We start from the raw sequence: 21172 nt of genomic DNA, 5'->3' as shown, positions 1-21172 counted from the left end.
AAAAAGTCCTCTTGGAATTGTAAACTTGCTTTAGCTGTCGCGATCTAAAAAAATAGGTTTGTATTGGGTTACAAGATAGAAAAGATAGATGGTTTGTTTTGATAACATTTTGACTTTGAGATACTTGGCCATCCAAAGTTAAAGATTTCATCCAGAAGCATTCCGAAAGTCTTCTTAGGTGACTTCTACGTGGAGTCAGAAAAATAGACAATGCAGAATTCGGGAGTGAGTGATTATATTGAAGATTCTTTGCCCGAAGCTATTTAAAGTGGTTTAGCGTTTAACAAAAATGTATGTTGTTGTATCGCAAACCCAAAGAAGTAGAAATTACAGATCCCCACAAACTAATCTAGTAACCCTCTAACTTCACAAAGAAAAATATCGTTGCGTCTTGAAAAGTAAAAAACATTTTTCACCTAAGTTTTCTTATTCGTGACGGTAGTGACGTCCTCTAACGAGCTGTGATGGATTTCAGCTCCTCCTGCCTGGGCAGCGCGGCGGGCTCGCAGAGGAAGCGCGCTGTCTTGACTCAATTACGCTCTATTTAGCGCCCTATCAGTTTACGCCGGGGTCCTGACAGAGGGACTCCAGGACCCGTGGAGGACAGCGAAAGGAGAACCGCGCGGAGGCAACCGGGTGCGGGTTCCTTCCTCGGCTCCCCCCGAAGTCTGTAGCAGCCAAAACTCCGCTTCCTAAAATAAGCACCGTTCCACTGCCTTCCTCCGCCCTCCAGCTCTCTCGCTCCCCCTCCCTCCTTCCCTTCCTTCCTCCCTTCCTTCCTTTTTTTCTTCCTTCTTCCTTCCCTCCCTCCCTCCCTGCCCCGACCACTCCCCGCACTCCGGATTTGCGGGTGGGCTTCCGCGACTCCGGCTGGAGCAGGGGACTCACCGCTGCCGTCCTGACAGGGCGAGGTCCTCTCCAGGCGCACGTGATGCTCGGCGCGGGGCAGGGGCCCGAAGGCCTGCACGCATTTGCCCGCCGACGCTTTGCTGTAAAAGGACTCATTGTCCAGCGTCTCCATAACGTGCTCCAACGCGCCTCCTGCGCCCATGTAAAAGTTACTGTTTTTACTCGGTGGGCTCTTGAGGGCAAACTTCTCGCTCAGAAACTCCATAATCCTGGAAAGCTGTCTCGGAGCTACTGGAGATCGGAGGCTGGAGCGCGCTGGGGGAGGGAGCGAGGGGGCGGAAGGAGGGAGGGCCAGAGAGGAGCGAAGGGGAAGCAGGCGCTGCGGCGCGGGGAGCTGCCCGGCTCCGAGCCCTTTAAGACGTCCCGGCTGGAAAGGGGGCACCCGAAGTTGCTTTTATATCTTGAAACTCAGCTGGGCTCCTCGGGCAACCTCCCAGTTCTAATGAATATGAAAATAGGCAGGCGACTAACTCCACCCCGGACTCCCCTCCGCCCCCACCCCACCCCCATCTTCCCCCACTTACCCGGGCAGGGCGCGTCCAGGCCTAGGTTAGACAGACAGCTCCATTTCAGACAAATGCCAGCAGGGATGAGGCCACGACACCCAGAAACATTGCCGCCGCGACAGTGGACTGGCATTTCGGAAGAGCTCGGTGAGATCGCAAAGCAGTTAACCCTCCTCTCCCCGCTCTCCGCGCCCTCCCGGGCCGCCCGCCCGGCACCCGGTCCCCACCCCACCCCCACGCCGGCCACTCACTACCAGAAAGATTTAGAGGCGTCTTACCAACTTGAAAGGAAGTACTGCTCTAAAGGGCTTTTACTTCATCCGTAAACCGTTTCTGTGGAAGATCCACATTAATCCGAAGCCCAAGAAGCCGGGTACGTTGGCAGCTATGAACTGGGATGGCCGTGGTAGAGGGGCCGCTTCTCCTTGCAATCCCGAGGAGCTCGGCGTCCGGGGGCTCTCGGCGCTCACGAACTCGTGGCCTTTTCTTTCTTTCTGGAATGCGGTGGCGTGTGGATGTGGTGGCAGTGGGAGAGGAAAGCCGAGCAAGAGGCACTGAAAACATTATACCGATACCAACCTGATTTCCCCACCCTTCTTCCACCCCTCCCCTTGGTCCACGATTTTATCATTAGATCCAGATTATTTTAAGAAACCCCGATCGGAAAAGTACCTCCTAAGGGCCCTTAGTGTAGGCCAGAGAGAGGTTCGTTACACAAAGGGGTTTATGAACGAGGAAGGCCTTCAGGGTGGTTTTCAAAAGATTATTATTTTACTCTTAAATAGTCGCGGTCGAGTTTGAAAAGCGCGTTCGGGGAGCGACGGGCGCGCGCGGAGCTGGGCCCGGACCTCGGTTCCAGCCCGAGGGGATGGTGGGGGGCTGGGGAGCTGGCCGCTCCCTGAGGGCAGGCAGCACTGCGGAGCTGAAAGCCCCTCTGGGAGGCTTCGGGACTGCCTTTGGTTTCGGAGGAGCCCGCCGCGTCGGAGGGAAAAGCGTTCAGCGCCTTGGGCAAGGAAAGGCCGCCATTAGCAACAGGCCTCTTAAACTGGCAAATTGGGTGAAAACGCCCACAAGTTGGGGACTAAGGGTTGCGCCCTCCAAGGGAGGCCTCTACCCGACGGCCTTTCTCGCACAGGCCCTCGCAGCGCCCGTCGCGTCTCCCCAGGACAGCCGGGTGGCCACCCCGCGGCCTTGGGCACGCGGGACAGCCCCGACTCCGGGGCGGCGAGGCCAAGCCCAGTTCTGGCGAGCCTCCGGATGTGCTCGGGAATTTGCACTTTCTTCGGGGTCTTGGCTGACCTAGGACTCACTGGGAGACCCTCTTCGAGGCCAGCATGGGCCGCAGCCGGGGAAGAATCATGGAGCGCTGCGCACCTCAGAGCGGCGCTTCAGCAGTGCCCCAGAAGCGGGGCCGGTCCTAAACCCAGATCCGGCCGAGCGGGACCCGAGCAGGCGCCCCCGTTCTCCCAAGACGCTTCTCCCGAGCCAGGGGCACAAGCTCGGTTCACGTGGCGCCGCGCTCTGCACGGCCTTGAGCGCGCACTCAGGTTCTCGCCAGTTGACACTATTCCTGAATGATACAACTTCAGCTGTATTATTACTACCTCAGGAGCCGTGCAGCCGGCACCAAACACTAATTGTTAAGTCTCAAAAGGGGCGCAAAGAAAAGCTTTCAGGGAGAATTCCAGACTGCACCAAGGCGCGCGAACTCCAAGCCTGGCATCCTCGGATGGGGGGTGTGGGGTGCTGGGGTGGGGGTGGTACGAGGGAGGAAGGCCCGGGAAAAGCTGGCGAGAGGTTGCCCTGGTACATCCTATCCACGCTTAAGGCGAAGGAGCAAGCTATGCGCTTCCTGAGCACTTTCTAGCTGTTCCTGGGCCGTCCCTACAGGAATGTCGGAAGTCCAGTTATCCACTCACTCTTATCCGGGTTGATAATTTTTGATTCTCTCCTAACCCCTTCTGTACCTTACCTTCAGATGTTCTGACAGCCTGCCTTTCTCTAGTAGACACGGGGAGGATAAGAGAAATGGTCGTTTAATAGGTTTTTCAAAAATTCACAGCAGCAAGAACAACGCCTTGCTGACTTGAGGAAATATACAAACAACTCCTAGCAATGAACTTAGTTACCTCGTAGAGCTCTGTCAGCTTGTTTATAAATATGCGTCTTAAGAGCCCTGAATTCCCTGAAAAACATTCGGTGTCTCTTAAATGAAAGACATATGATGTAAGCTCTAGAGTGCTTGTAAACCAATAAAGGTCCAGCTCGCAGAGGAAACTAAAGAAGAGCCAGGGTCCACAGCTGCCTAGTAAACCCGTTTCCACCCCACACCTCAACCCCACTTTTGATGAGTGGTTGGAGGGGTGGGTGCAAGGTGTCACCAACCCCACTTAATATGCCTGGAGCCTCTTGGAAATGCAAATCTATTACACAGAGTCCTGTATGTTTGGGGACATGTAACCACATGTGCCCAAAACATAGGGAACAGCTAATGGCAAACTCCCATAACGAATGCTTAATCTGCAGTTTTTGGCAAGAAGCTGGGTCTCTGGTTGCCAAGAGCTGCATTAATTGGATTCTGAGAGGTTGAGATGGAGTTTATGGTAATATCACAGCTCTAACCATTGGAGCCTTAAATAATAAATTTAAAATAATACTAATTAAAACAACAATAATTAAATGATTTCTGGAAGGCACAAGAAGGGAGAAGAAACGAGGCTGATTGGATTGGAGGGTGTCTTGCCCTCTCTGAGATTTACCTGGGCATTTTCTGCCTGGTGCTTTGAGGATAACCTTCTTGGAAATTGACCACAGCACTTTGATAAATACTTTCAGCTACTCTATCCAGAGCCTACATAGCTCTTTCCTCTTCAGCAGGCTTTAAAAACCTGCTTCTAAATCCACATTCCTCATCCCAGCCTCCCCACTTCCAACGGGTCAGCATGGCTAGGGCCCCGGGGTCCAGTGCCTCGAGGAACCATGGCTGGCCAGAGAGAGCCAGTCTATTAAACCAGGTTCTAATTGGGATTTTATCTCAGCACACTCAGTCCATCACCCCCAGGCTACCATTCCCTTCTTTCCTCCACCTTTCTATTTCTCCTTTGAGAGAACTGTTCATCACTTTCCATACCTGGAACCTGGGTTCTAAATCCAGGATTCAGCTCCCCATCTTTCATGTTAGTGAAGAAATCTACCTGGCAAAAAGCACTTGCAGGAGGTGGTAGGAGTGGGGTGAGAGTGGGGGTAGGAGAGGGACAGAGATGGGGAGCCATCAGTTTCTTTTAAATCCTAACAAAATTTAGGACATTCTAGGATGCTGGCACTTTCAGATCCCTGGGTGCAGCTACTGATGCTTCTTCACATCTCCTTGATGGGATTGAGGCAGAGTCAGGAAGGAATGTGCGGAGTCCAGGAAGCAAAAGGATGAGGGTTAACATGACCTACTGCAGGTTCAAGTCTCAGCCTCTTTGCAACACTGTTTTCTCATTTCTCTGGCACCAGGGATGCTAACACAGCGGAAAGGCTATTTTGTGAAGTGACTCTGATGTTCTGATTTGAAGTTACATTTAACATTCCTGCAACCAGTTTGTGGTTGTTCCTGCTGTTGCTGTGAGGTGCCAGCTCCCCAAACACAGTGATTTGGGATGTGTTTAAAGTTTTCTTTACTTAGTTCCCTTTAGAGCCTAGAATTAAAGTAATTAAATTAAAACTAGTTTAAAAGTCCACTGAAATGACTGACTCCTCCTCCCCACCCCACCCCCCCACACATACAAAGGTAATTCAGGTAAGTCAAGTTCAGATAAGGGATTGGCTGTCAGTTTGACTTAGTTTACATTTAAAAAAAATTCTCATGGTCTGAAAGTTGCTTTTGATGCCCCCCTCCCCCATGAGACTATATTTTGGGAAATGAAAAATATTTTGAGTACATACATCAAAGCAACAGTTGAAGCAATGTGTATACCACTCTGGTTCCTTTCTCAACTTCTTGAAAGAAATGTCACACTTATATAATAATAGTGGGAATGTCAAGATAGGATTGCAAGAATTTTCATCTTAGCCCTTTCTTTTTTTGGCAAGAGTTTGAGGCATACTAGTAAGTAAAGCTAGGAAAAATGCGTGCTGAATTAGATGAACTATGACAAATGTAGAAAAGCAAGAGTCTGGAGAGGGGAGGGGAAGCTGGGTGGAGAGAAAACTCTCATGAAAAAGTACTAAAATAATTGAATGTCATGTATGATGGCAAGAAGCCAGGTGGCCTCATGTTTTGTGTGTGCTCCGCTGCTGCTTTCCTTCCCTGGCTTCATCTTCACCCTTCCCACAGCTCTACAGACATAACAGATACTGAAATATAGTTTGCATTGAAGCAGCTCAAGAGGTTTTCATCAAAATAAAAAATATATATGTACATATATATACACAAAGAAACATTTAAGCTTTCCTTTAAAATATCTGTTCCATCATCTACTCCAGAAAACACACCTATAGACTAATATATATAACTTTGTCATATTTTTGAAGCTTCTATATTTTAATTTGAAAAACAATGGCCTGAATTTTAATCAGTCCCGTCAGTCTTTCAAGTGTGCTGTTAACAAAGCTCTCAAATATAATGGATTAAATTTACCTGTGATTTCAATCATAGTAAGTGTTCTGGTATTTTAGAAATTCACATACTTTTTCGAAGACCTATGCTTGTTTTTGAATTTCAACTTGTTTCAGTAATAGTTTCTTACAGAGTTGCCCTTTTCTTAAAGAGAGAAATGGACTTAATTTCTGCTCTCCTAAAGGATCTAATTTAAATGTGAAAGTCTAAAATGACTATTTTCCCCACTTGCAAATACTGTGACTTATCTAACATGCCACTGTTTACATTTAGTAGAGAAATGTATTTTATTACAAATATTAAAAAAATCGTAATTCAACTGCAATAATCTAATTACCTTTATTTCTCTTTATGGCTGTCGTCATTGCTCCAGGAAGTTCTAAATATAATAAAATAAAAAGTTAAAGTTAGATCTCTTTTATGACACCTATACTTTCGTATAGTGCATAATTAAGATAAATTGTATTCAATTCATAAGCCCAGATTTCACTAGCAAATTATTAATCGCTTACCTATAACATGTCTTCCACCGTTTTATTTGAGATGTGAATTGTTTAAGCTTCTATCCAATATGTTTTTGATACATTTTTCCTGCTGATTTATTAGCTATCTCTTAAAGACAGAACTTACTTTCAAAAAAATGCTGTGCAAACACTTTTACGCGTTGAGTTTTCGCGTCTCAGGAAAAGACTTAACATCTCAATACAGATGGAAGCAAAACGACAGGACGGATGTTTCTCCTTTGGACTGGAATTATATACAATGTAAGTATAAAGCCCATGGTCATTAAACAAACCCGATCAGGGTAGGGCCAATAGACATAATCAAGGCAGATCCAAACCGAGAGGAGCAGATTCTCCTCCTGTTAGACTCCCACCTACTGTGCCCTTCCCTCACCCACGAATACCCTTTACCTCTGGACAAGAAAACAGGGTTTGGGTGCCGAGGTGGTGCGCTTAGAACGCACCTCATCGTTAAGCAGCTGAAAACCATTCGTAATCTAGTTTAACCTCTTTGCCGCGGTGCTCTATGAATTCAACAGAAAGAAAAACACAAACACGGTCATTACATCAAGGATTAGTCGGGGAGGGGAGAGGGGTGGGGGGATGGGGGAGGGCGCCAACTCCTTCATTCGAAAAATCATTAAAGAACTTTAGAGGAAGGTCAAGATTAATATTCACTCAACTTCTCCTTTCCAACCTGTCCTGCCTGACCCCAACAACATGGATTTCCGCTGTGGCTTTTGATAAAGTAAACTTTAACCTGCAAAGTGCCGTTAAGTAGAGATGCGGAATAAAAAAGTCTCTGTGGCTCGCAGAAGGAGAGCCGAGCTCCTGGGATGCCCCTCGTTGGGGCGCAGGCTGGACCGGGGCTGCGAGCGGCGCCTCGGCCGCGCGAACCCGCATTCCAGAGTCTGCGCGCGTGTCCCACCGCGGCCGCGGTCGACCTCACGCCGGCGCTCTCCAGTCGGGAACCTGAGAAAGGCTACGAGCCGAGCGAACTTCCGAGGCCGGTCGGAGCGCCCCCTTGCACCGGTGCTTCGCCACCTGGCGCGCACCTCTGGGGTAGGACCACCCTCCCGGCTACCGGCCCGGGGGAGCCGCAGGGGACCGCCCTGGCGGGCCTCTGGGCTGACGGCTGCGTCTCCAGACGCCGCCTGATTTGACCTCAAGGCTGTAGGCGAAGTCACCTACTGGCCGGGGATGACGCTGTGGTTAAGAGAGCAGATGTGGAGGAGTCTCTGTTCTGAGCAAAGAGAATGAAGTTTCGTTTCTCCTGAAAACTTAAAAGAGCCTCGACGACTACAGAAAGAAGTTAGTGGTTAACCAATTTGCTGCTAATATTTCATCAGTGGTGCTCTCCCTCCTTTAATGTCTAACTCTTGGGAAAACTGCATATTTTAAGCTTTCCATCCAAATATTGATATTGGCAAATAGATCATCCAACAGTCCCCTGGTAAGGACAGGGCACTTTTTGTTTCACAAGTTGGCAACCAGAATTATTCCATATCACAAATTGCTGCAGGTTTAGGGGATGAAGCAGAAGACGTGTGACTCTCTTTAACAGTAGCGTGTGCGCGTGAGTGTGTGAAGGAGCGCACACCTCACTCTTGTACCTGCCTTCCACCGGGAATGAGCGCCTCTTCCGTTGGGGAGAGCCAGCTTTCACCCTGACTGCAAGAGGTTCCTAGCGGATACATACGTAAATGCAAGGCAATGATCCGGTCTCTTCTTAAGATCTTGTTTTGCAGTAAAAATTTCTCAACCTTTACTGCATTTTTTTTAATGTCCTTTTTGTTAAACAAAACTGACGCACTACATTTAGCAGGGTGGTGCCCGACGCATTGGAGGCCGTCTACTAGAAAGGAATCCTCCGCTCCTTAGCGGATTACGTCATTTCTCAGCTCCCAGAGGCAGATGCCCCATGGACCTTTGTTATAAAGTCAGATCTGTTAAACACTTTCTTGCGTTCACAGTTTGCTCTCGGAGATAACAAAATGTCATGAGCACACAATTTATTAATAAAGTTCAAATATAACAAGCAATTAAAATATTTACTGCCATTCTACCAAATCCTTCATCCTTCAGCGAGTATTTTCTCAAGTTCCCCAAGAGAAAGAAAGAAAAAAAGTTGGCTTTAAACAATTCATTTATATTTCATTCTTGTGAGATTTCAACCACTTGTGCAATATATATATATGTGTTGCATGCATATATATATATATATATATATATATATATATTAAGCTCAGTTCTTAAGGAGGACTTTAATTTTAAAGGAACTTGTTTGGGGGGAAATCTCTTTGATACAGTTACTTATAGGGAAGCCACATATTTCCAATAAAGTTCATTTCTGATTAACATTAATGAAATTATTTCTCTTACCCTGTATTTGATTCACATGTCCTACTTTTGCAGAGAGGGAATTGCAGTCATTCTTTTGCTGCATTAAGAATTGCTCAATAATTGAATTGAATTAAACAAAATCTAAGTAACTGATTTCTGTTTTTAGTAAGAATGCTCTTTAATCTTGCATTCTTTTTAATGTTAATACAACTTTGAATATTGTCTTAGAGTTTAAAAAGAAATATAAATCTTGGCAAAATAAATAAAGAGACTTTATTAATGTAATTTTTATTTTTCATGAAATAAAATAGATCTATGGGCAGTGTTTTACTTGAACTATATGAGCTTCTCTGGGCATGTTTAACTGCTGGATCACAGTTGAGGCAAACCATATAGGATGGATATAAGAGCTTCTTTAAAGTATCTCTTGCAACTTTTTGGCTCTAGAAGTGAACACTGAGGAATCCTGTAAATCATTTTTTAAAAATTCCTTCAAGTACTATCTAGTCAAAGTGGACCTTAATTCGATTCAATATTTTCACCAAAAACTAAAATATAGTTTGCACTTACAAAATTTTACGAAGTATGCATTCCTTAGAGGGCTAGTTAAAGCCTTAGAATACAAGAAATTGGGAGGCAAATATTTTTGGAGAAGGTAGAATGAATGATGGAATTAAACCAGTGAAGACCAACATAAAGCTGCAAATTAAGGTTAAAAAAAGAAATATAGGAGAAGAGAAACAAAGCTTTATTATAAGAGTCCATAGAATAAAGATTTGCAGATATTTTGAGTCCACAGCATGACTTAGTTGCTAAGGTAGCTGCAACAAACTTAGCTTATATTGCATTAGCAAAAGTGAAGCAGTCACACATCAAGAAAGATCAGGTCCTCATTACACACTGTATCATGCAGAAATCTAGAGAACTGAGAATTGCTCTGGAAACTTTTTACTGAGAGAAATTAACAACTTTGAGCTTTTCTAGTGTACTGGGGGTGAGTCAAAGAGGATCTGGAAACCATGTCATGGAAAGAATGGCTAAAGGAGTTAGTGATTTTTTAGCTAAGACATACAAAAGAGCGATTAAATTTTTTCAGTTTAGCCCCAGTGTGGAACTAAGTGGATCACGTTCGGTTGGAAAACAGCTTTTTATGTAAAAAGCAAATTTTTTTTAAACAATGACAGTTCTCTCTGACTAAAGTGGGCTGATGGTCAAAGTTGCACACTGCTGGACAAGAGATGTTAGAGAAATCTGTCTTGTCTAAGTCTCTTCTAAACCAAAGCTTCCAAATGTTGCTATTAATGCTTACAGTAGCATTACATCTCTGAAGTTCCTTCACAAAAAAATTACTGTACTAATTTCCAAATTAGGATTAATTTTCTCTAAGGAAAAAATAACTTTGTAGCATATTTTGCCTTAATTATGAGCTGAAATTAAAGACTACACTTAGAAAGCAGGTGTTTTCTGTCAAATAACCATGGTATCATTCTGGTCTGCCTATATTTTTCTTATCTAGATAATATTTTTGATTACCTATTGATGGCATTTGGCTAACTGGTTACATACAACTTCTAGGACAATGCATATGTAGGCATATCTATTTATCTATAACACCAAAAATGTTGAAAAGTACAAACTAGACTCACATTCACAGGATTTGGGTCCAGCTCTACCACCTGCTGGCTTTGTGATGCTGAGAAAAGTGTGTAACCATTCTAAGATTCAGTATCATCTTCTGTAGCATGGGGCTAGGAGTAGTACCTATCTCAAAGGATGGGAGGAAATATAAAAGGAGTTAATGTATCTAAAGGATTTAGGGACAGTGCCTGGCCATACTATAGGTACTAAATGTTTACTATTATTATGATTTTTTTAAATTCAGAATAGGGAAGCATTTAATACAAATTATGGACTTAGTAAAAATAAATTAATGGTGCTAAGAAGTGAAAAGTGATTTTAAAAAACAGAAAATTCAACTATTTAAATTTTTAAAAAATGAAATATATAATTATGGTTATTTAAGAGTTAGAAAGAGACGGAGAAAGGATCACATATGGGAAACAAATCTCCAGGAAGATGCTATGTCCTGAGGTGTGTGTGCTAATGCAAGGTAAGTGTGCTTGCCCAAAGCTACTATTCAGTTAGGCTGTAGACAGAGGCATTACCTCTAACAAATTTTCCAAGATTTTTGTGACTCGGAAGACTGGGGTCCTACTCCCAGCTCTGTGATTAACCATCAATTTGTATAACCTAAAACAAATAGAGTTACCTGTTAAGGTCTCAGCTCCCCTTGTTAAAATATTCTCACTGTAAGCCATGTATTGAAAAAAAGACTCTATTGAAGTTATTTATTAGAAATACAATTCTTATCAATTAAACTATATGGTCTCTAGGAGGCTGCTATGGACTGAGCGTTTGTGTTCGCCCAAAATTCATTATGTCAAAACCTTAATCCCCAATATGATCTATTTGGAGGCGGGGCCTTGGGGGGATAAATAGGGTTATATTTGGTCATGAGAGTGGAGCCCTCATGATGAGATTAATGCTCTTATAAAGGGATGAACAGACACGAGGTCTCTCTCCCTGCCATGTGAGGTTACGGCTAGAAAATGGACATCTGTAAACCAGGAGGAGGGCCCTCACCAAGAACCTGATCTCAGAATTCAAGTCTCCAGAGCTGTGAGAAATAAATATTTGTTATTTAAGCTGCCCAGTTTATGGTAGTCTGTTAGAGCAGCCCAAGCAGACTAGGACAGAGGTCTTCCAATTCTTTGATTCTAATATACTCCAAGTAAATAATATTAGAAATTCTAGCTTTTTCCAGCCATTGCTGGACTTAGAGGACTCGGCATAGTGCTCCTGAAGCCCTCATGGAGCTCATTCCCTGGGGTAGAACAGCTTGTTCAGGATGTCACCATCTGTAGCAATATCCTTGTGAGGAAAGCATTTACAAAGAATTCTGCCAGGCAGATTTAAGAAGCATCAGCATATGTGAAATCAAGTCTCAAAAGACTGAAAGGCCAACGCCTCTGTAAGTCATTCAATTTTCTCCCACTTAACACGAATAAAAGAAAACTCAGTGTACCCGTTAATCAGGGACTTTGGGATAGGCAACTATACTGTTATTTCGTATTTGAATCAAATTAATGTTTTGCCTAATAATATCTATTTTTATTTTGAAATAAGCCAGTAATTATTGGTAATAACAGTATCTGAAAATACTAACATCTTCCTATTAATATTTTTGAAAACCATCACATAGCAGTTTTCCACTTAGAGACCACACATATAACCTAAAATCTATAGGCTGGGCAGGTCTCAAGGTACTTTATCCAATGTTACTTTTCAATCCTATTTCCCACTAATTCCCTGTCTCTCTCACCGGGCTCTCTCAGTTCTGTCCAGTAATTCAGTCCCTGGATTGTCTACTCTCCATTCCCTGGACATGCTGCTGTCTCCAGGTATTTATTCAGACTGTATCCTTTGCCTGAAATGCTTGCTTGCCTCAATATCAATTCATCCTTGAAGATCAGTTAAATAAACAGAATATGAAAACACCCTTTCCCTGTTCATTCTCCTTTGAAACTAACCTTCCCATGCCCAAAACATTTTTTATCCCCTTTAGGATACTAAAATAAAAGTTCCTTATAGAGCTGTTTGCTGGTATACTCATCTTTTAAAATCAGTTTATATTTATGAAGATAATAAAATATGCAAGTTTTTGTTCTCAATTTTAAAATTGAATAAAGATTAAGAAAGAAATCAAGGGATGGATCCCCTTTTTTTTCTGTCTTTCCTTTGAAGAGAAGGCATGGGGAGTGGAGAATTGGGAGGAGAGGAGAATGTGAGCCAATCTAGCCAATTACTGGGCATCCCCTTTGGGACCTGGTAGTGGAAACATTTTATGAGTCTATTTTGGGGTATAGAGCATTGCCTACAGAGCTGCGGTGCTGACATTTCAGCCCGTTTTATAGAAATATATGTTTTTACTTGTCCATGTGAAAAAATAAGTTAACATGCTATTAGAAGTGTATGACTTTTACATTTCCAAAGTATTCTGCACTCATACATATGGAGGAGGCTCAATATGTATGTATTTGAAGCACTGAATTCTACTTCCATTTCAAGGCAAATCTCGAGAAGTCAGTTTTCAAGATATATTTTAAATATTTTTTCATCATTTCATGGAAATACTTCCTAAAATAAAGTATGCGGAATTGATCCAATTTTTGGTTTAACTTTGGAAGATTGGTCTGGAAAGATTTTCTGTGTCAAGTCACCATTTATTGAGTGCTTATGATACCCCAGGGACGGAGCCAGGGGCTTCTCATCTACTTTGTCACTTGATCTCACTGCACCCTATAAGTTGTATTTTTAATTTACTGGTAAACAAACAGACTCAGAGTTTGCTGCTTGTCCAAGGTAACATATCAGAGGATTAGAACACAGGACAGTTAGATTACAAAAAAATCATGTTCTTTTCACTTTCTTCCATATGTGTCATATCAAAATATGTGCTGAGCAGAACAAAATTGATGTGCTGATTTCCTACTTTGCTCTTTGTATTATATTGAGTTATTCTAAGCATTGGTTTCATTTTGAAGTTAATAGAAAGTCCATGGTTAGACCAAATCTGAATGATCCAGAGAGAGATGAAAAACAGACCCACCCTTACTGTGTCTTCTTGTAATTTTCTGTTGCTACATGAACTTTGAGAGAGAAATCTTGAATAACTGTGGGAGGAAACCTCAAATCCATATCAAAGAGCAAAACAGTAAAGTTAGCATATATTTGACTTGGAATGTGTATAGCTGAATATTACTAATTGTTATACATTAATAGATATCTAATCAGAAATCATCTTATTTTTATACGTTTTTATTTTTTCTCCAAGATAGGTAATTTTAGAGGCTGGTAAAGTTGAAGTTTTCTCCTGTAACATAATGTTCTTATAATTCCATTTGATTAAAAAAAGGTATTGGATATGGGTTAAATAAAATATATTAATTTTATCAATTCCTTTTTACATTTGTAATGTGGCCACTAGAAACATTAAAATTACATATGTGGCTCACATTATATTTGTATTGTACAATGCTGATCTAGACCAATTCTATGAAAATTATAAAACAAGTTTGAAAGTTTCTCTTATAGCTTTTGCAGGAGAAAATAACTTTTTAGAAATTCCAATGATATATTTATTTTTAAAAAAGTTTTACATGTACTCACCTGGTAACCACTGGTAGATGCAGTCAGGCCTTTATAAGCAAAGCATGGACTTGCAGTGGTTTCTCACCTTTGCTCTTGTGATGTAAAAGTGGTTATAACAAGACCTCCTAAAATGTAGGGATGCTACGAAGGTTACACTCATAGTAAAGACAAACCTTTGTAATGTTAATTCAGTTGGTTCACTTTTCTCTAAAGCTTCATAGAAAGGATTTGTCTTTCTGTAGCACCTTGGTTAGCTATTGTGCAAAAGCAACACCAGAGAAGCCCTCACTCTAACCTCCCAGTGCTAAAGCAGACATTGCCAACTGTGGCACTCCTTCCTGCTACTTCCTGCATCCTTTCTCACTGAGCTCTAAAGAGTCCTTTAGAGTCCTCACCAGTCCTTCCTACTGGTGGCCATTCCAGATCTACTACAGAGGGCTCTTGCCCTTCAGTGCTGGCAGGGAGATAAGTTATCAATGAAAAGTCACATGAAACCTTTCACTTCAATTTTTGACTTGGGTAAAATTCTGGATCCTAGAAACAGGACATCAACTGCATGATATTTGGAGGTAAGGAAGATTGGTGGTCAGGCTGTATTAAATGAAGCATATGTTATAAACACACTACATTTGTTACTTTCAAATGCATTATATTCCTTTATACAACTGTTATTGGCCTTTATGTTTTAGATCTTGGATTAAAACTGGATTTATTATACAATAGAATGCCAAATATAATATGGCTCCCATTAAGAGATCCCATCTATGTCACAGTTCAAATCCTGCCATTTGAAAAATTAACAGCTATATATATGTAAAGCCTGATACAACATAGACTACCAGGTGGGTGTGAATTCTATTTCTTATCAGCAGTTACATAAAAGACTTCAACCTGACTTTATAAGATGGTCTCTTATTAAAATCAAGTAAAAATAGACACACACACACACTATATGAGAGTTAAATTTATGCAGAGTTAAATGCACTTATGCCATCTTAAAGTCTGGAACCACAGTGGAGGGTTATTTTTCCTTTTTATTTAATAATATTCACTATGTTTAGCAGAATCAAAGTTCCTTTTCTTATAAACTAGGATTTTCTTGTGCCTGTTTTGTAGGCACTATCTTTTATCTATTATTTTATCAATTATTTTCTGCATAAATACACCCTACTTAAGTTATCTCACAGGATAGCCTCCAGGTCAGCACTACCTAATAGAAATACAATGTTAGATATATATGTAACTTAACATTTTCTAGTACTCATATTAAAACATTTTTTAAAATAGATGATATTACTTTATTTAAGCCAAAATACTATTGTTTAAACATAGTCAATACAAAATTATTGGGCAACTGTGCATTCTTTTTTCATACTAAATGTCTGAAATCTGCTGTGCATTTTATACTTAGGTCTCAACTCAGACTAACCATATCAGAAGTACTCTGTAGTTATGTGTGGCTTAATGGCTAATATTTTGGACAGCACAGATCTGGATTATAGTTGTTTATGTGCTGGAAAGAGGCTTTCTCTGAATGTCACAAACATTAATGACAAAAAGACAGCTCTATCTAGGTAGGTAAAAATATCATGGTAGATAATGGATTGCATCCTACACTGAAATAGACAGTAAAATTACATCTCCTATTAGAGATTAGTTAGAAGTTAGCTTTGACAACCAATATGCTATAGAAAGCTTAGGGGTTTTCTTCCCCTAAATTAAAGCATATTCAGTAGATAATTCACTTGACCCCAGTACAGTCATGAAAATCATAAATCCTGATGGTGAATAATTTTCTGGCCTCTAAAGATGATGGAAACTGCATTTGGTAGGAAATATGTAAGGGCTGTAGCACTAACTATTGTATGAGCACAATAAGAAATTAGGATTTGGAATGCTTCCCACAGCGTCTAGTAAGATCTCCTATAATGCACTATGTGCCCAAAGATGTTGGGCAGACTGGACCTTGGGAGGGTGATAGCTCCATAAACCAATATAGTTAACTCTCCTATCAAGACATTCTGGAATCACCAAACATCCTATCAGCCTTTTTGTGATCAGTGATTCACTCTGCCATTCTTATAAGAAGTGATTGGTGATGATTGTTTGTGATAGCACTGGGGGAGGTGGCCAGGTAGGAAGGTGAGAATTGAGCTGGGAAGGGTCTGGTCATAGAACATAGGGTGTAGGAAAGAGCAAAATGCCATGTTGGGATGTGCATTTGAATAGTAGCATTGCCTAGGTCCATCACTGCCAATCCAAAATTCAGTCAACCAAGTGACAATGTAAGCTCATATTTCTACCTTCACAAATCTTAAAGACAAAATTTGCCTTAATGTCTCATCAAGGAAACAGGAGAAAGAGTATCTCTTGTTTTGATTTCTTTTCAGGTTTTATTCAATTTTTAAAATTAAAAAAATTTTAATTAAAATTTAAAATTTATTCAGTTTTAAAATTTCCCTTTTCTATTTTCATAAACATAAATAAACTAGCATCAAAAATGATAAGTTTGAACTTTGAAAGATTTTTCAAATGACCATTTTAGGGCTGGACACAATAAAGAACACTACAAAGAACTTCCAATATAACTCCATAATTAGGAAACTATTTTATTGACAAATAAATCAATCATAACCTACAAATTTAAGGAGCATCAACACCCATCATCTTCCTCAAAATTAATATTATGAAACAATTACACAGATCACAGAATAAGGAAACTAGAGATTAAATTATTTTAGGCTCTAAAACAGTTTAATCATAAGCATCTCACTTCTCATACCAGCCTTTCCACTTCATTGATTTGCACATATGAACCATAAAACCCCATCAATATCAGCTTTAATGTGGTTTTCTCTTGCAGGGTTCACAATAAGCTGAGATAAAATATTTTCCCTCATTACATTATGCTGGTTTGTGGATGCCATTAGTAAAAAGATGACATAACAGCATGTTCATAAAGCAACTACACATGGAGCTTACTTTCCAAAGCCTCAATTTCTAGGCCACAACATATGAATCCATGTTTTCTTTATTGATTGACAGCTCAAGGCTCATTAACATTTCCATCTCAGTCAAGTTAAAAGAGATTTACAGGTTTGAGATGCTACAGAGCTCCAAAAGTAGATGGGGGACACAAACTAAATAAATGCATCTCTAAATCTGCTAATCATTTTAAAATGAAATATTTCAATAAAGAGTAGGAAAAGCAAAACAAAACAAAATTGAAGTTCACTGGATCCTATTACACAGCAACAAACTGGAAAGTCACTGGAGAACTTAGCTTTGTGAAAAAAGCCTCAGACTCAGGAGAGTTAAAGATCCTAAGGAGCATGAAAGGTAAATGCAGCATTTTGCACATTATATTTACTAAGCTATCACAGAATACTGACTACACAATAGTAAGAATTTAATAAAACTCATCTGTAATTTTAGAAAATATATTAACATTACAAAATTATAAGACTGGGGTTTGAAAAGTTGAAAAGATTTTTTAATGATAATTATTTTAAGGCACATTAAAAATTAAAATTATAGAGTATTTTTGAGTCAGAAGAATAATATTATTGAAGCAGAATGAGCATCTACCCTTTATAAATGATAAGAATGAAACATTACACATAAAATATCCAATCATTAAATTGATAAATATTTAAATTTATGTCACTGAAATTTAAATGGGATGTATATTTTCTTAACATAACTCTAATCTATTTAAGATGACAAAGTAAAAGAAAAAGGCTATTTTCATTTTCTATTCTGAATTAATTTACATGTCAATTTATCTTTGAAATATCCAATTATAACAATATAGTCAAATAAAATTTATTAACATATTAATGATCCATTAGTACTATAAATGGTCCCATAAAATACAGTTATATTCTCTTATGATAATATTTATGGTATTACAATTTATTATTGGTTACAAAAACCATCTCTAGTACATGTGTAATAAACATTTTAAATAAAAAAAGAAATTGGATATGCAAATTCCATTACAATATTTCAAGAATTAATTTCTGGAAGCCATTCCATATGAACACAGGAACAACAGCAAAACTGTATTTTACAGATGGAAAATAAGAGAAATCCATCAGAAAACAGAATCGTGAAATATGGATAATAATACAAATTAAATACACTTAAAACCTTGTATCCGATTGGTAATATGACCAGTTTATCCACAGATCTCTTGAAAAGAAACTGTGTGCCATATGCTTTGAATGCTGAAGCTTGAAGGATTAGTTTGAAGTTTTCACCTTCTTTTTGCCACTTCCCCATCCACCACTGAGTTGTACAGGATTGTCACGGAATGATATACGTTCTTTCTTAGAAGGTCTTGTATTTGTTATCATTGATGCAAGTATTCCCTTAATTGAACAACCTAGATAGTGACATTAAATGTTCACTTTCACTTAACTTGATCCAAGTAAAATTATATTTAAAAGAAATATATTTGTCAATCACATGCATTTTAGAATTGTATGATCTTTCAGTTTAAAAAAAGTATATTGAGTTTCCTTTTTGTTTGCAAAATAATATAATCAAAGTTTAGTATAAATTGTATTTAGGTTAAATGAAAGAAACTGACTTAAAAAAATTAAATAGATATAACAATTTCCTTCTATCTACAATCCAAATGTCCCTGGAATTTCAAGACTATGAAATGATATGTCTTAGTTTCTAGATATTTACATTTATGTTTTCATAGTTTAAATTTTTATAATTGTTTATATTTCATAAACAGTGAATATGTTAAAATTAGTTTTAGAAATAGTCCTATTGAATTAAGAACTTTTTCAGAAAAAAAAAAAAACCTTGGCAATATGGAAAGGATATTAGATGCAGAATCTAAAGATATTCATGGTTTCTAGTCTGGCTGCATAAAACACAGCTTTGTGACTGGACAGGTCACAGCCTTTCTGAGCCTTAGTTTTATAAATGAGGGAAATGATCATGCATTACAGGGTTGTTGTGAAGATTAACTTTCTGATTATATTGCAGTGGTGGTTAGACCTGGGAGAATGCTTTGTAAGCAGGTGCTATAAGATGGAAGAAATAATTACTTACATTCAACAAGTTAGAATTTATCCAGAAAAAAGTAACAAAAATTGTTAGAGGGTTAAAAGCACATAGTAGTTGCAAGAATGGGATAGCAGATTAGGAATGTTTTACTCGGCAAGACCCCAAGATGCCGTATCAAGAATACTATTAAAGAATTATGATCATCTGCTTCAAATCTCCTGAGGATTAAGCAAGTGCACAGGGCTGTATCAGTGGGGAAACGATTTGAGAAGCAGCAAAGTGAGGCATTCCAGAGCTCCCTCAGTCCTGGTTCGAGGCAAAGGTTCAAACCATGTGACTCTTCTTCGTTGTGATGCTTTTGTGCTTTAAATAAGTTTAGAGGGAAATATATCAAAAAATTCTTTTCTGGATTAATACTTCTCCAACTAAATTTTAAAATATTTTTAAAATATATGTCCAAATAGAAAGGTTTGAAAACATTAGACCGTTTGTGGAAATTGGTCTGTAATTTCAAATTTAATGCAACATGATGGTGAAAATTGATTGTAAAAGTCCATCTTATATTTAAAAGCTTTTTTAAAACAGAGTATTGCTTTTTTGATTTTTAATCTTAAAACTATGATTAGGAAAACAAATTCAAAGGAGTTAATGAGCCTCTATAAAGGGAGCATATTTTACTTTCAGTCCATACAGAAAATGTTACTAAAAGGCAGGAAAAAAAATTAAAAGCTATTGTTTTAGGAAATGGTAATCCAGGCACAGAAAGGCTGATGCCTATGACTATAGGCAGAAGTCTGTGATGGAATTAAGAGACAGAAGAGAGTGCAGTTTAGAGACCTTCACAGCTGGCCCTCATGAAGATAATCTCAGCAGAGAGACAAACAAGAGAGATACCAAGTGAGGTTGGCTTCTATGTGCCAGCCAGATTTAGCCTGTGTTAAACTACCCCCAGTAAGCCAGTCAGTATCCTCTTTGAAACTGCAAGAACTGCAAGAACTCTTTCAAGCAACAGGAATGCTACTGCTACATAAAAGCAAGAATTTCCTAATGATAAAATAGTGGCCTAAAAATCTAAGAAAGCATTCTCAAAGCTTGTCCTCTATTTGCTAGCTCCATATTGGAAATATATATACATTTTTTTAAACAAATACCAGAATGGAATGTCTACTTTGGTCTATTTAAAAAAAAAAAACAGTAACAGCAAACCCTCACCTTGCCCTAGCAAGTAAAAATTCTTTGATGAATAAACTATTTCCTGGATAACAAGTACCTATTTATGAGAGCACATTATCAAGGGAGAATGCTGGGGCTTGATGGGCGGGGCGGCAGAGAGGATTGAGAAATGAAGAGCTATTGGGACATATTTAAAATTCAGGTATATTTATTGAAGATAAAAAACTAGAGATTAATTAAAGAGTAAGCGAATTTCCACAAATGGCTGACACAAATGTTTTGTTCCAATAGCGAAAGCTAAATCAAGTTCCTTGCAAGCATTATTCAAGGTAATAAGTAGAAATAAGTATATATTTTAAAATATAATTCAATAACATAGCTCCATTATTGGTTAATATTTTTGATGGAAGTATCTTAATAGTAGATAGATGTATTATTTAATGCCTTTATTCTTAATATAAACTTTTTATCAAAGACGGCAAATAATATGTAAGAAAGGTGGCACTTTCTGTACAAAGCATTGAAATATTTAAAGATAATTTCATATACTTCTAAAATAATTTCAAAATTAAAGTGAATTGCATTACAACATAACTTTTCTGTAGACCAAATCCTCATTCTCAACAGTGTTTCTGCATTCTAAAGAATTTTACTATTGACTACAAATTTACCGTATGGCACATTTTTTTCCCTAATACTGTTCTGTTGTCTTTGTTATTTTGAAGCTGCTGATGAATCTTCAAGGCTTTTTGTACTCATCCACAGTGTAACCCTATATTTAAAAGGCAGCTTGTATATTTTTCATTGTTTAGTGTAATTCCTTCAGCAAATAATTATAATTTTAAAAATGTATTGTGTGATATTACAAGACAGCTTTATAACAATTTTGAAGTACA

The 21172-nt window shown here is 39.4% G+C and overlaps 2 protein-coding genes across 14 annotated transcripts in view; both read right to left on the bottom strand.

Annotated features, from left to right (window-relative positions):
- Positions 1 to 7251, bottom strand: part of ALX1 (ALX homeobox 1) — a 51381-nt gene extending 44130 nt beyond the window's left edge. For 2 of the 13 annotated variants that reach the window (XR_014233609.1, XM_082351830.1), the window contains exons 1-4: positions 6356 to 7251; positions 1694 to 2985; positions 1434 to 1558; positions 889 to 1041 (exon numbers count right to left, since the gene is read on the bottom strand). Coding sequence is in view for 12 of the 13 variants with exons in the window: in XM_082351830.1 (XP_082207956.1) it covers positions 889 to 1041; positions 1434 to 1548 (268 nt within the window). In the remaining variant the exon portion in view is untranslated. Of the gene's footprint in view, positions 1 to 888; positions 1349 to 1433; positions 1559 to 1693; positions 2986 to 3387 lie in introns of all 13 variants that reach the window. The other 11 variants (XM_082351836.1, XM_082351840.1, XM_082351841.1 and 8 more) reach the window with 11 other exon arrangements.
- Positions 7252 to 14929: 7678 nt separating this feature from the next.
- The window catches only part of LRRIQ1 (leucine rich repeats and IQ motif containing 1), a 304399-nt gene continuing 298156 nt past the window's right edge, over positions 14930 to 21172 (bottom strand). The window contains exon 27 of the mRNA XM_082351784.1: positions 14930 to 18462. Within this exon, the coding sequence (XP_082207910.1) occupies positions 18320 to 18462 (143 nt within the window). The 3' untranslated portion in view covers positions 14930 to 18319. The remainder of the gene's footprint in view (positions 18463 to 21172) is intronic.

This window comes from Balaenoptera borealis (genome assembly GCF_965194805.1).
Source record: "Balaenoptera borealis genome assembly, chromosome: 13".
Lineage (NCBI taxonomy): Eukaryota > Metazoa > Chordata > Mammalia > Artiodactyla > Balaenopteridae > Balaenoptera > Balaenoptera borealis.
The sequence above is the reverse complement of the archived record's forward strand: the minus strand, read 5'-3'. Positions and strand labels throughout refer to the sequence as shown.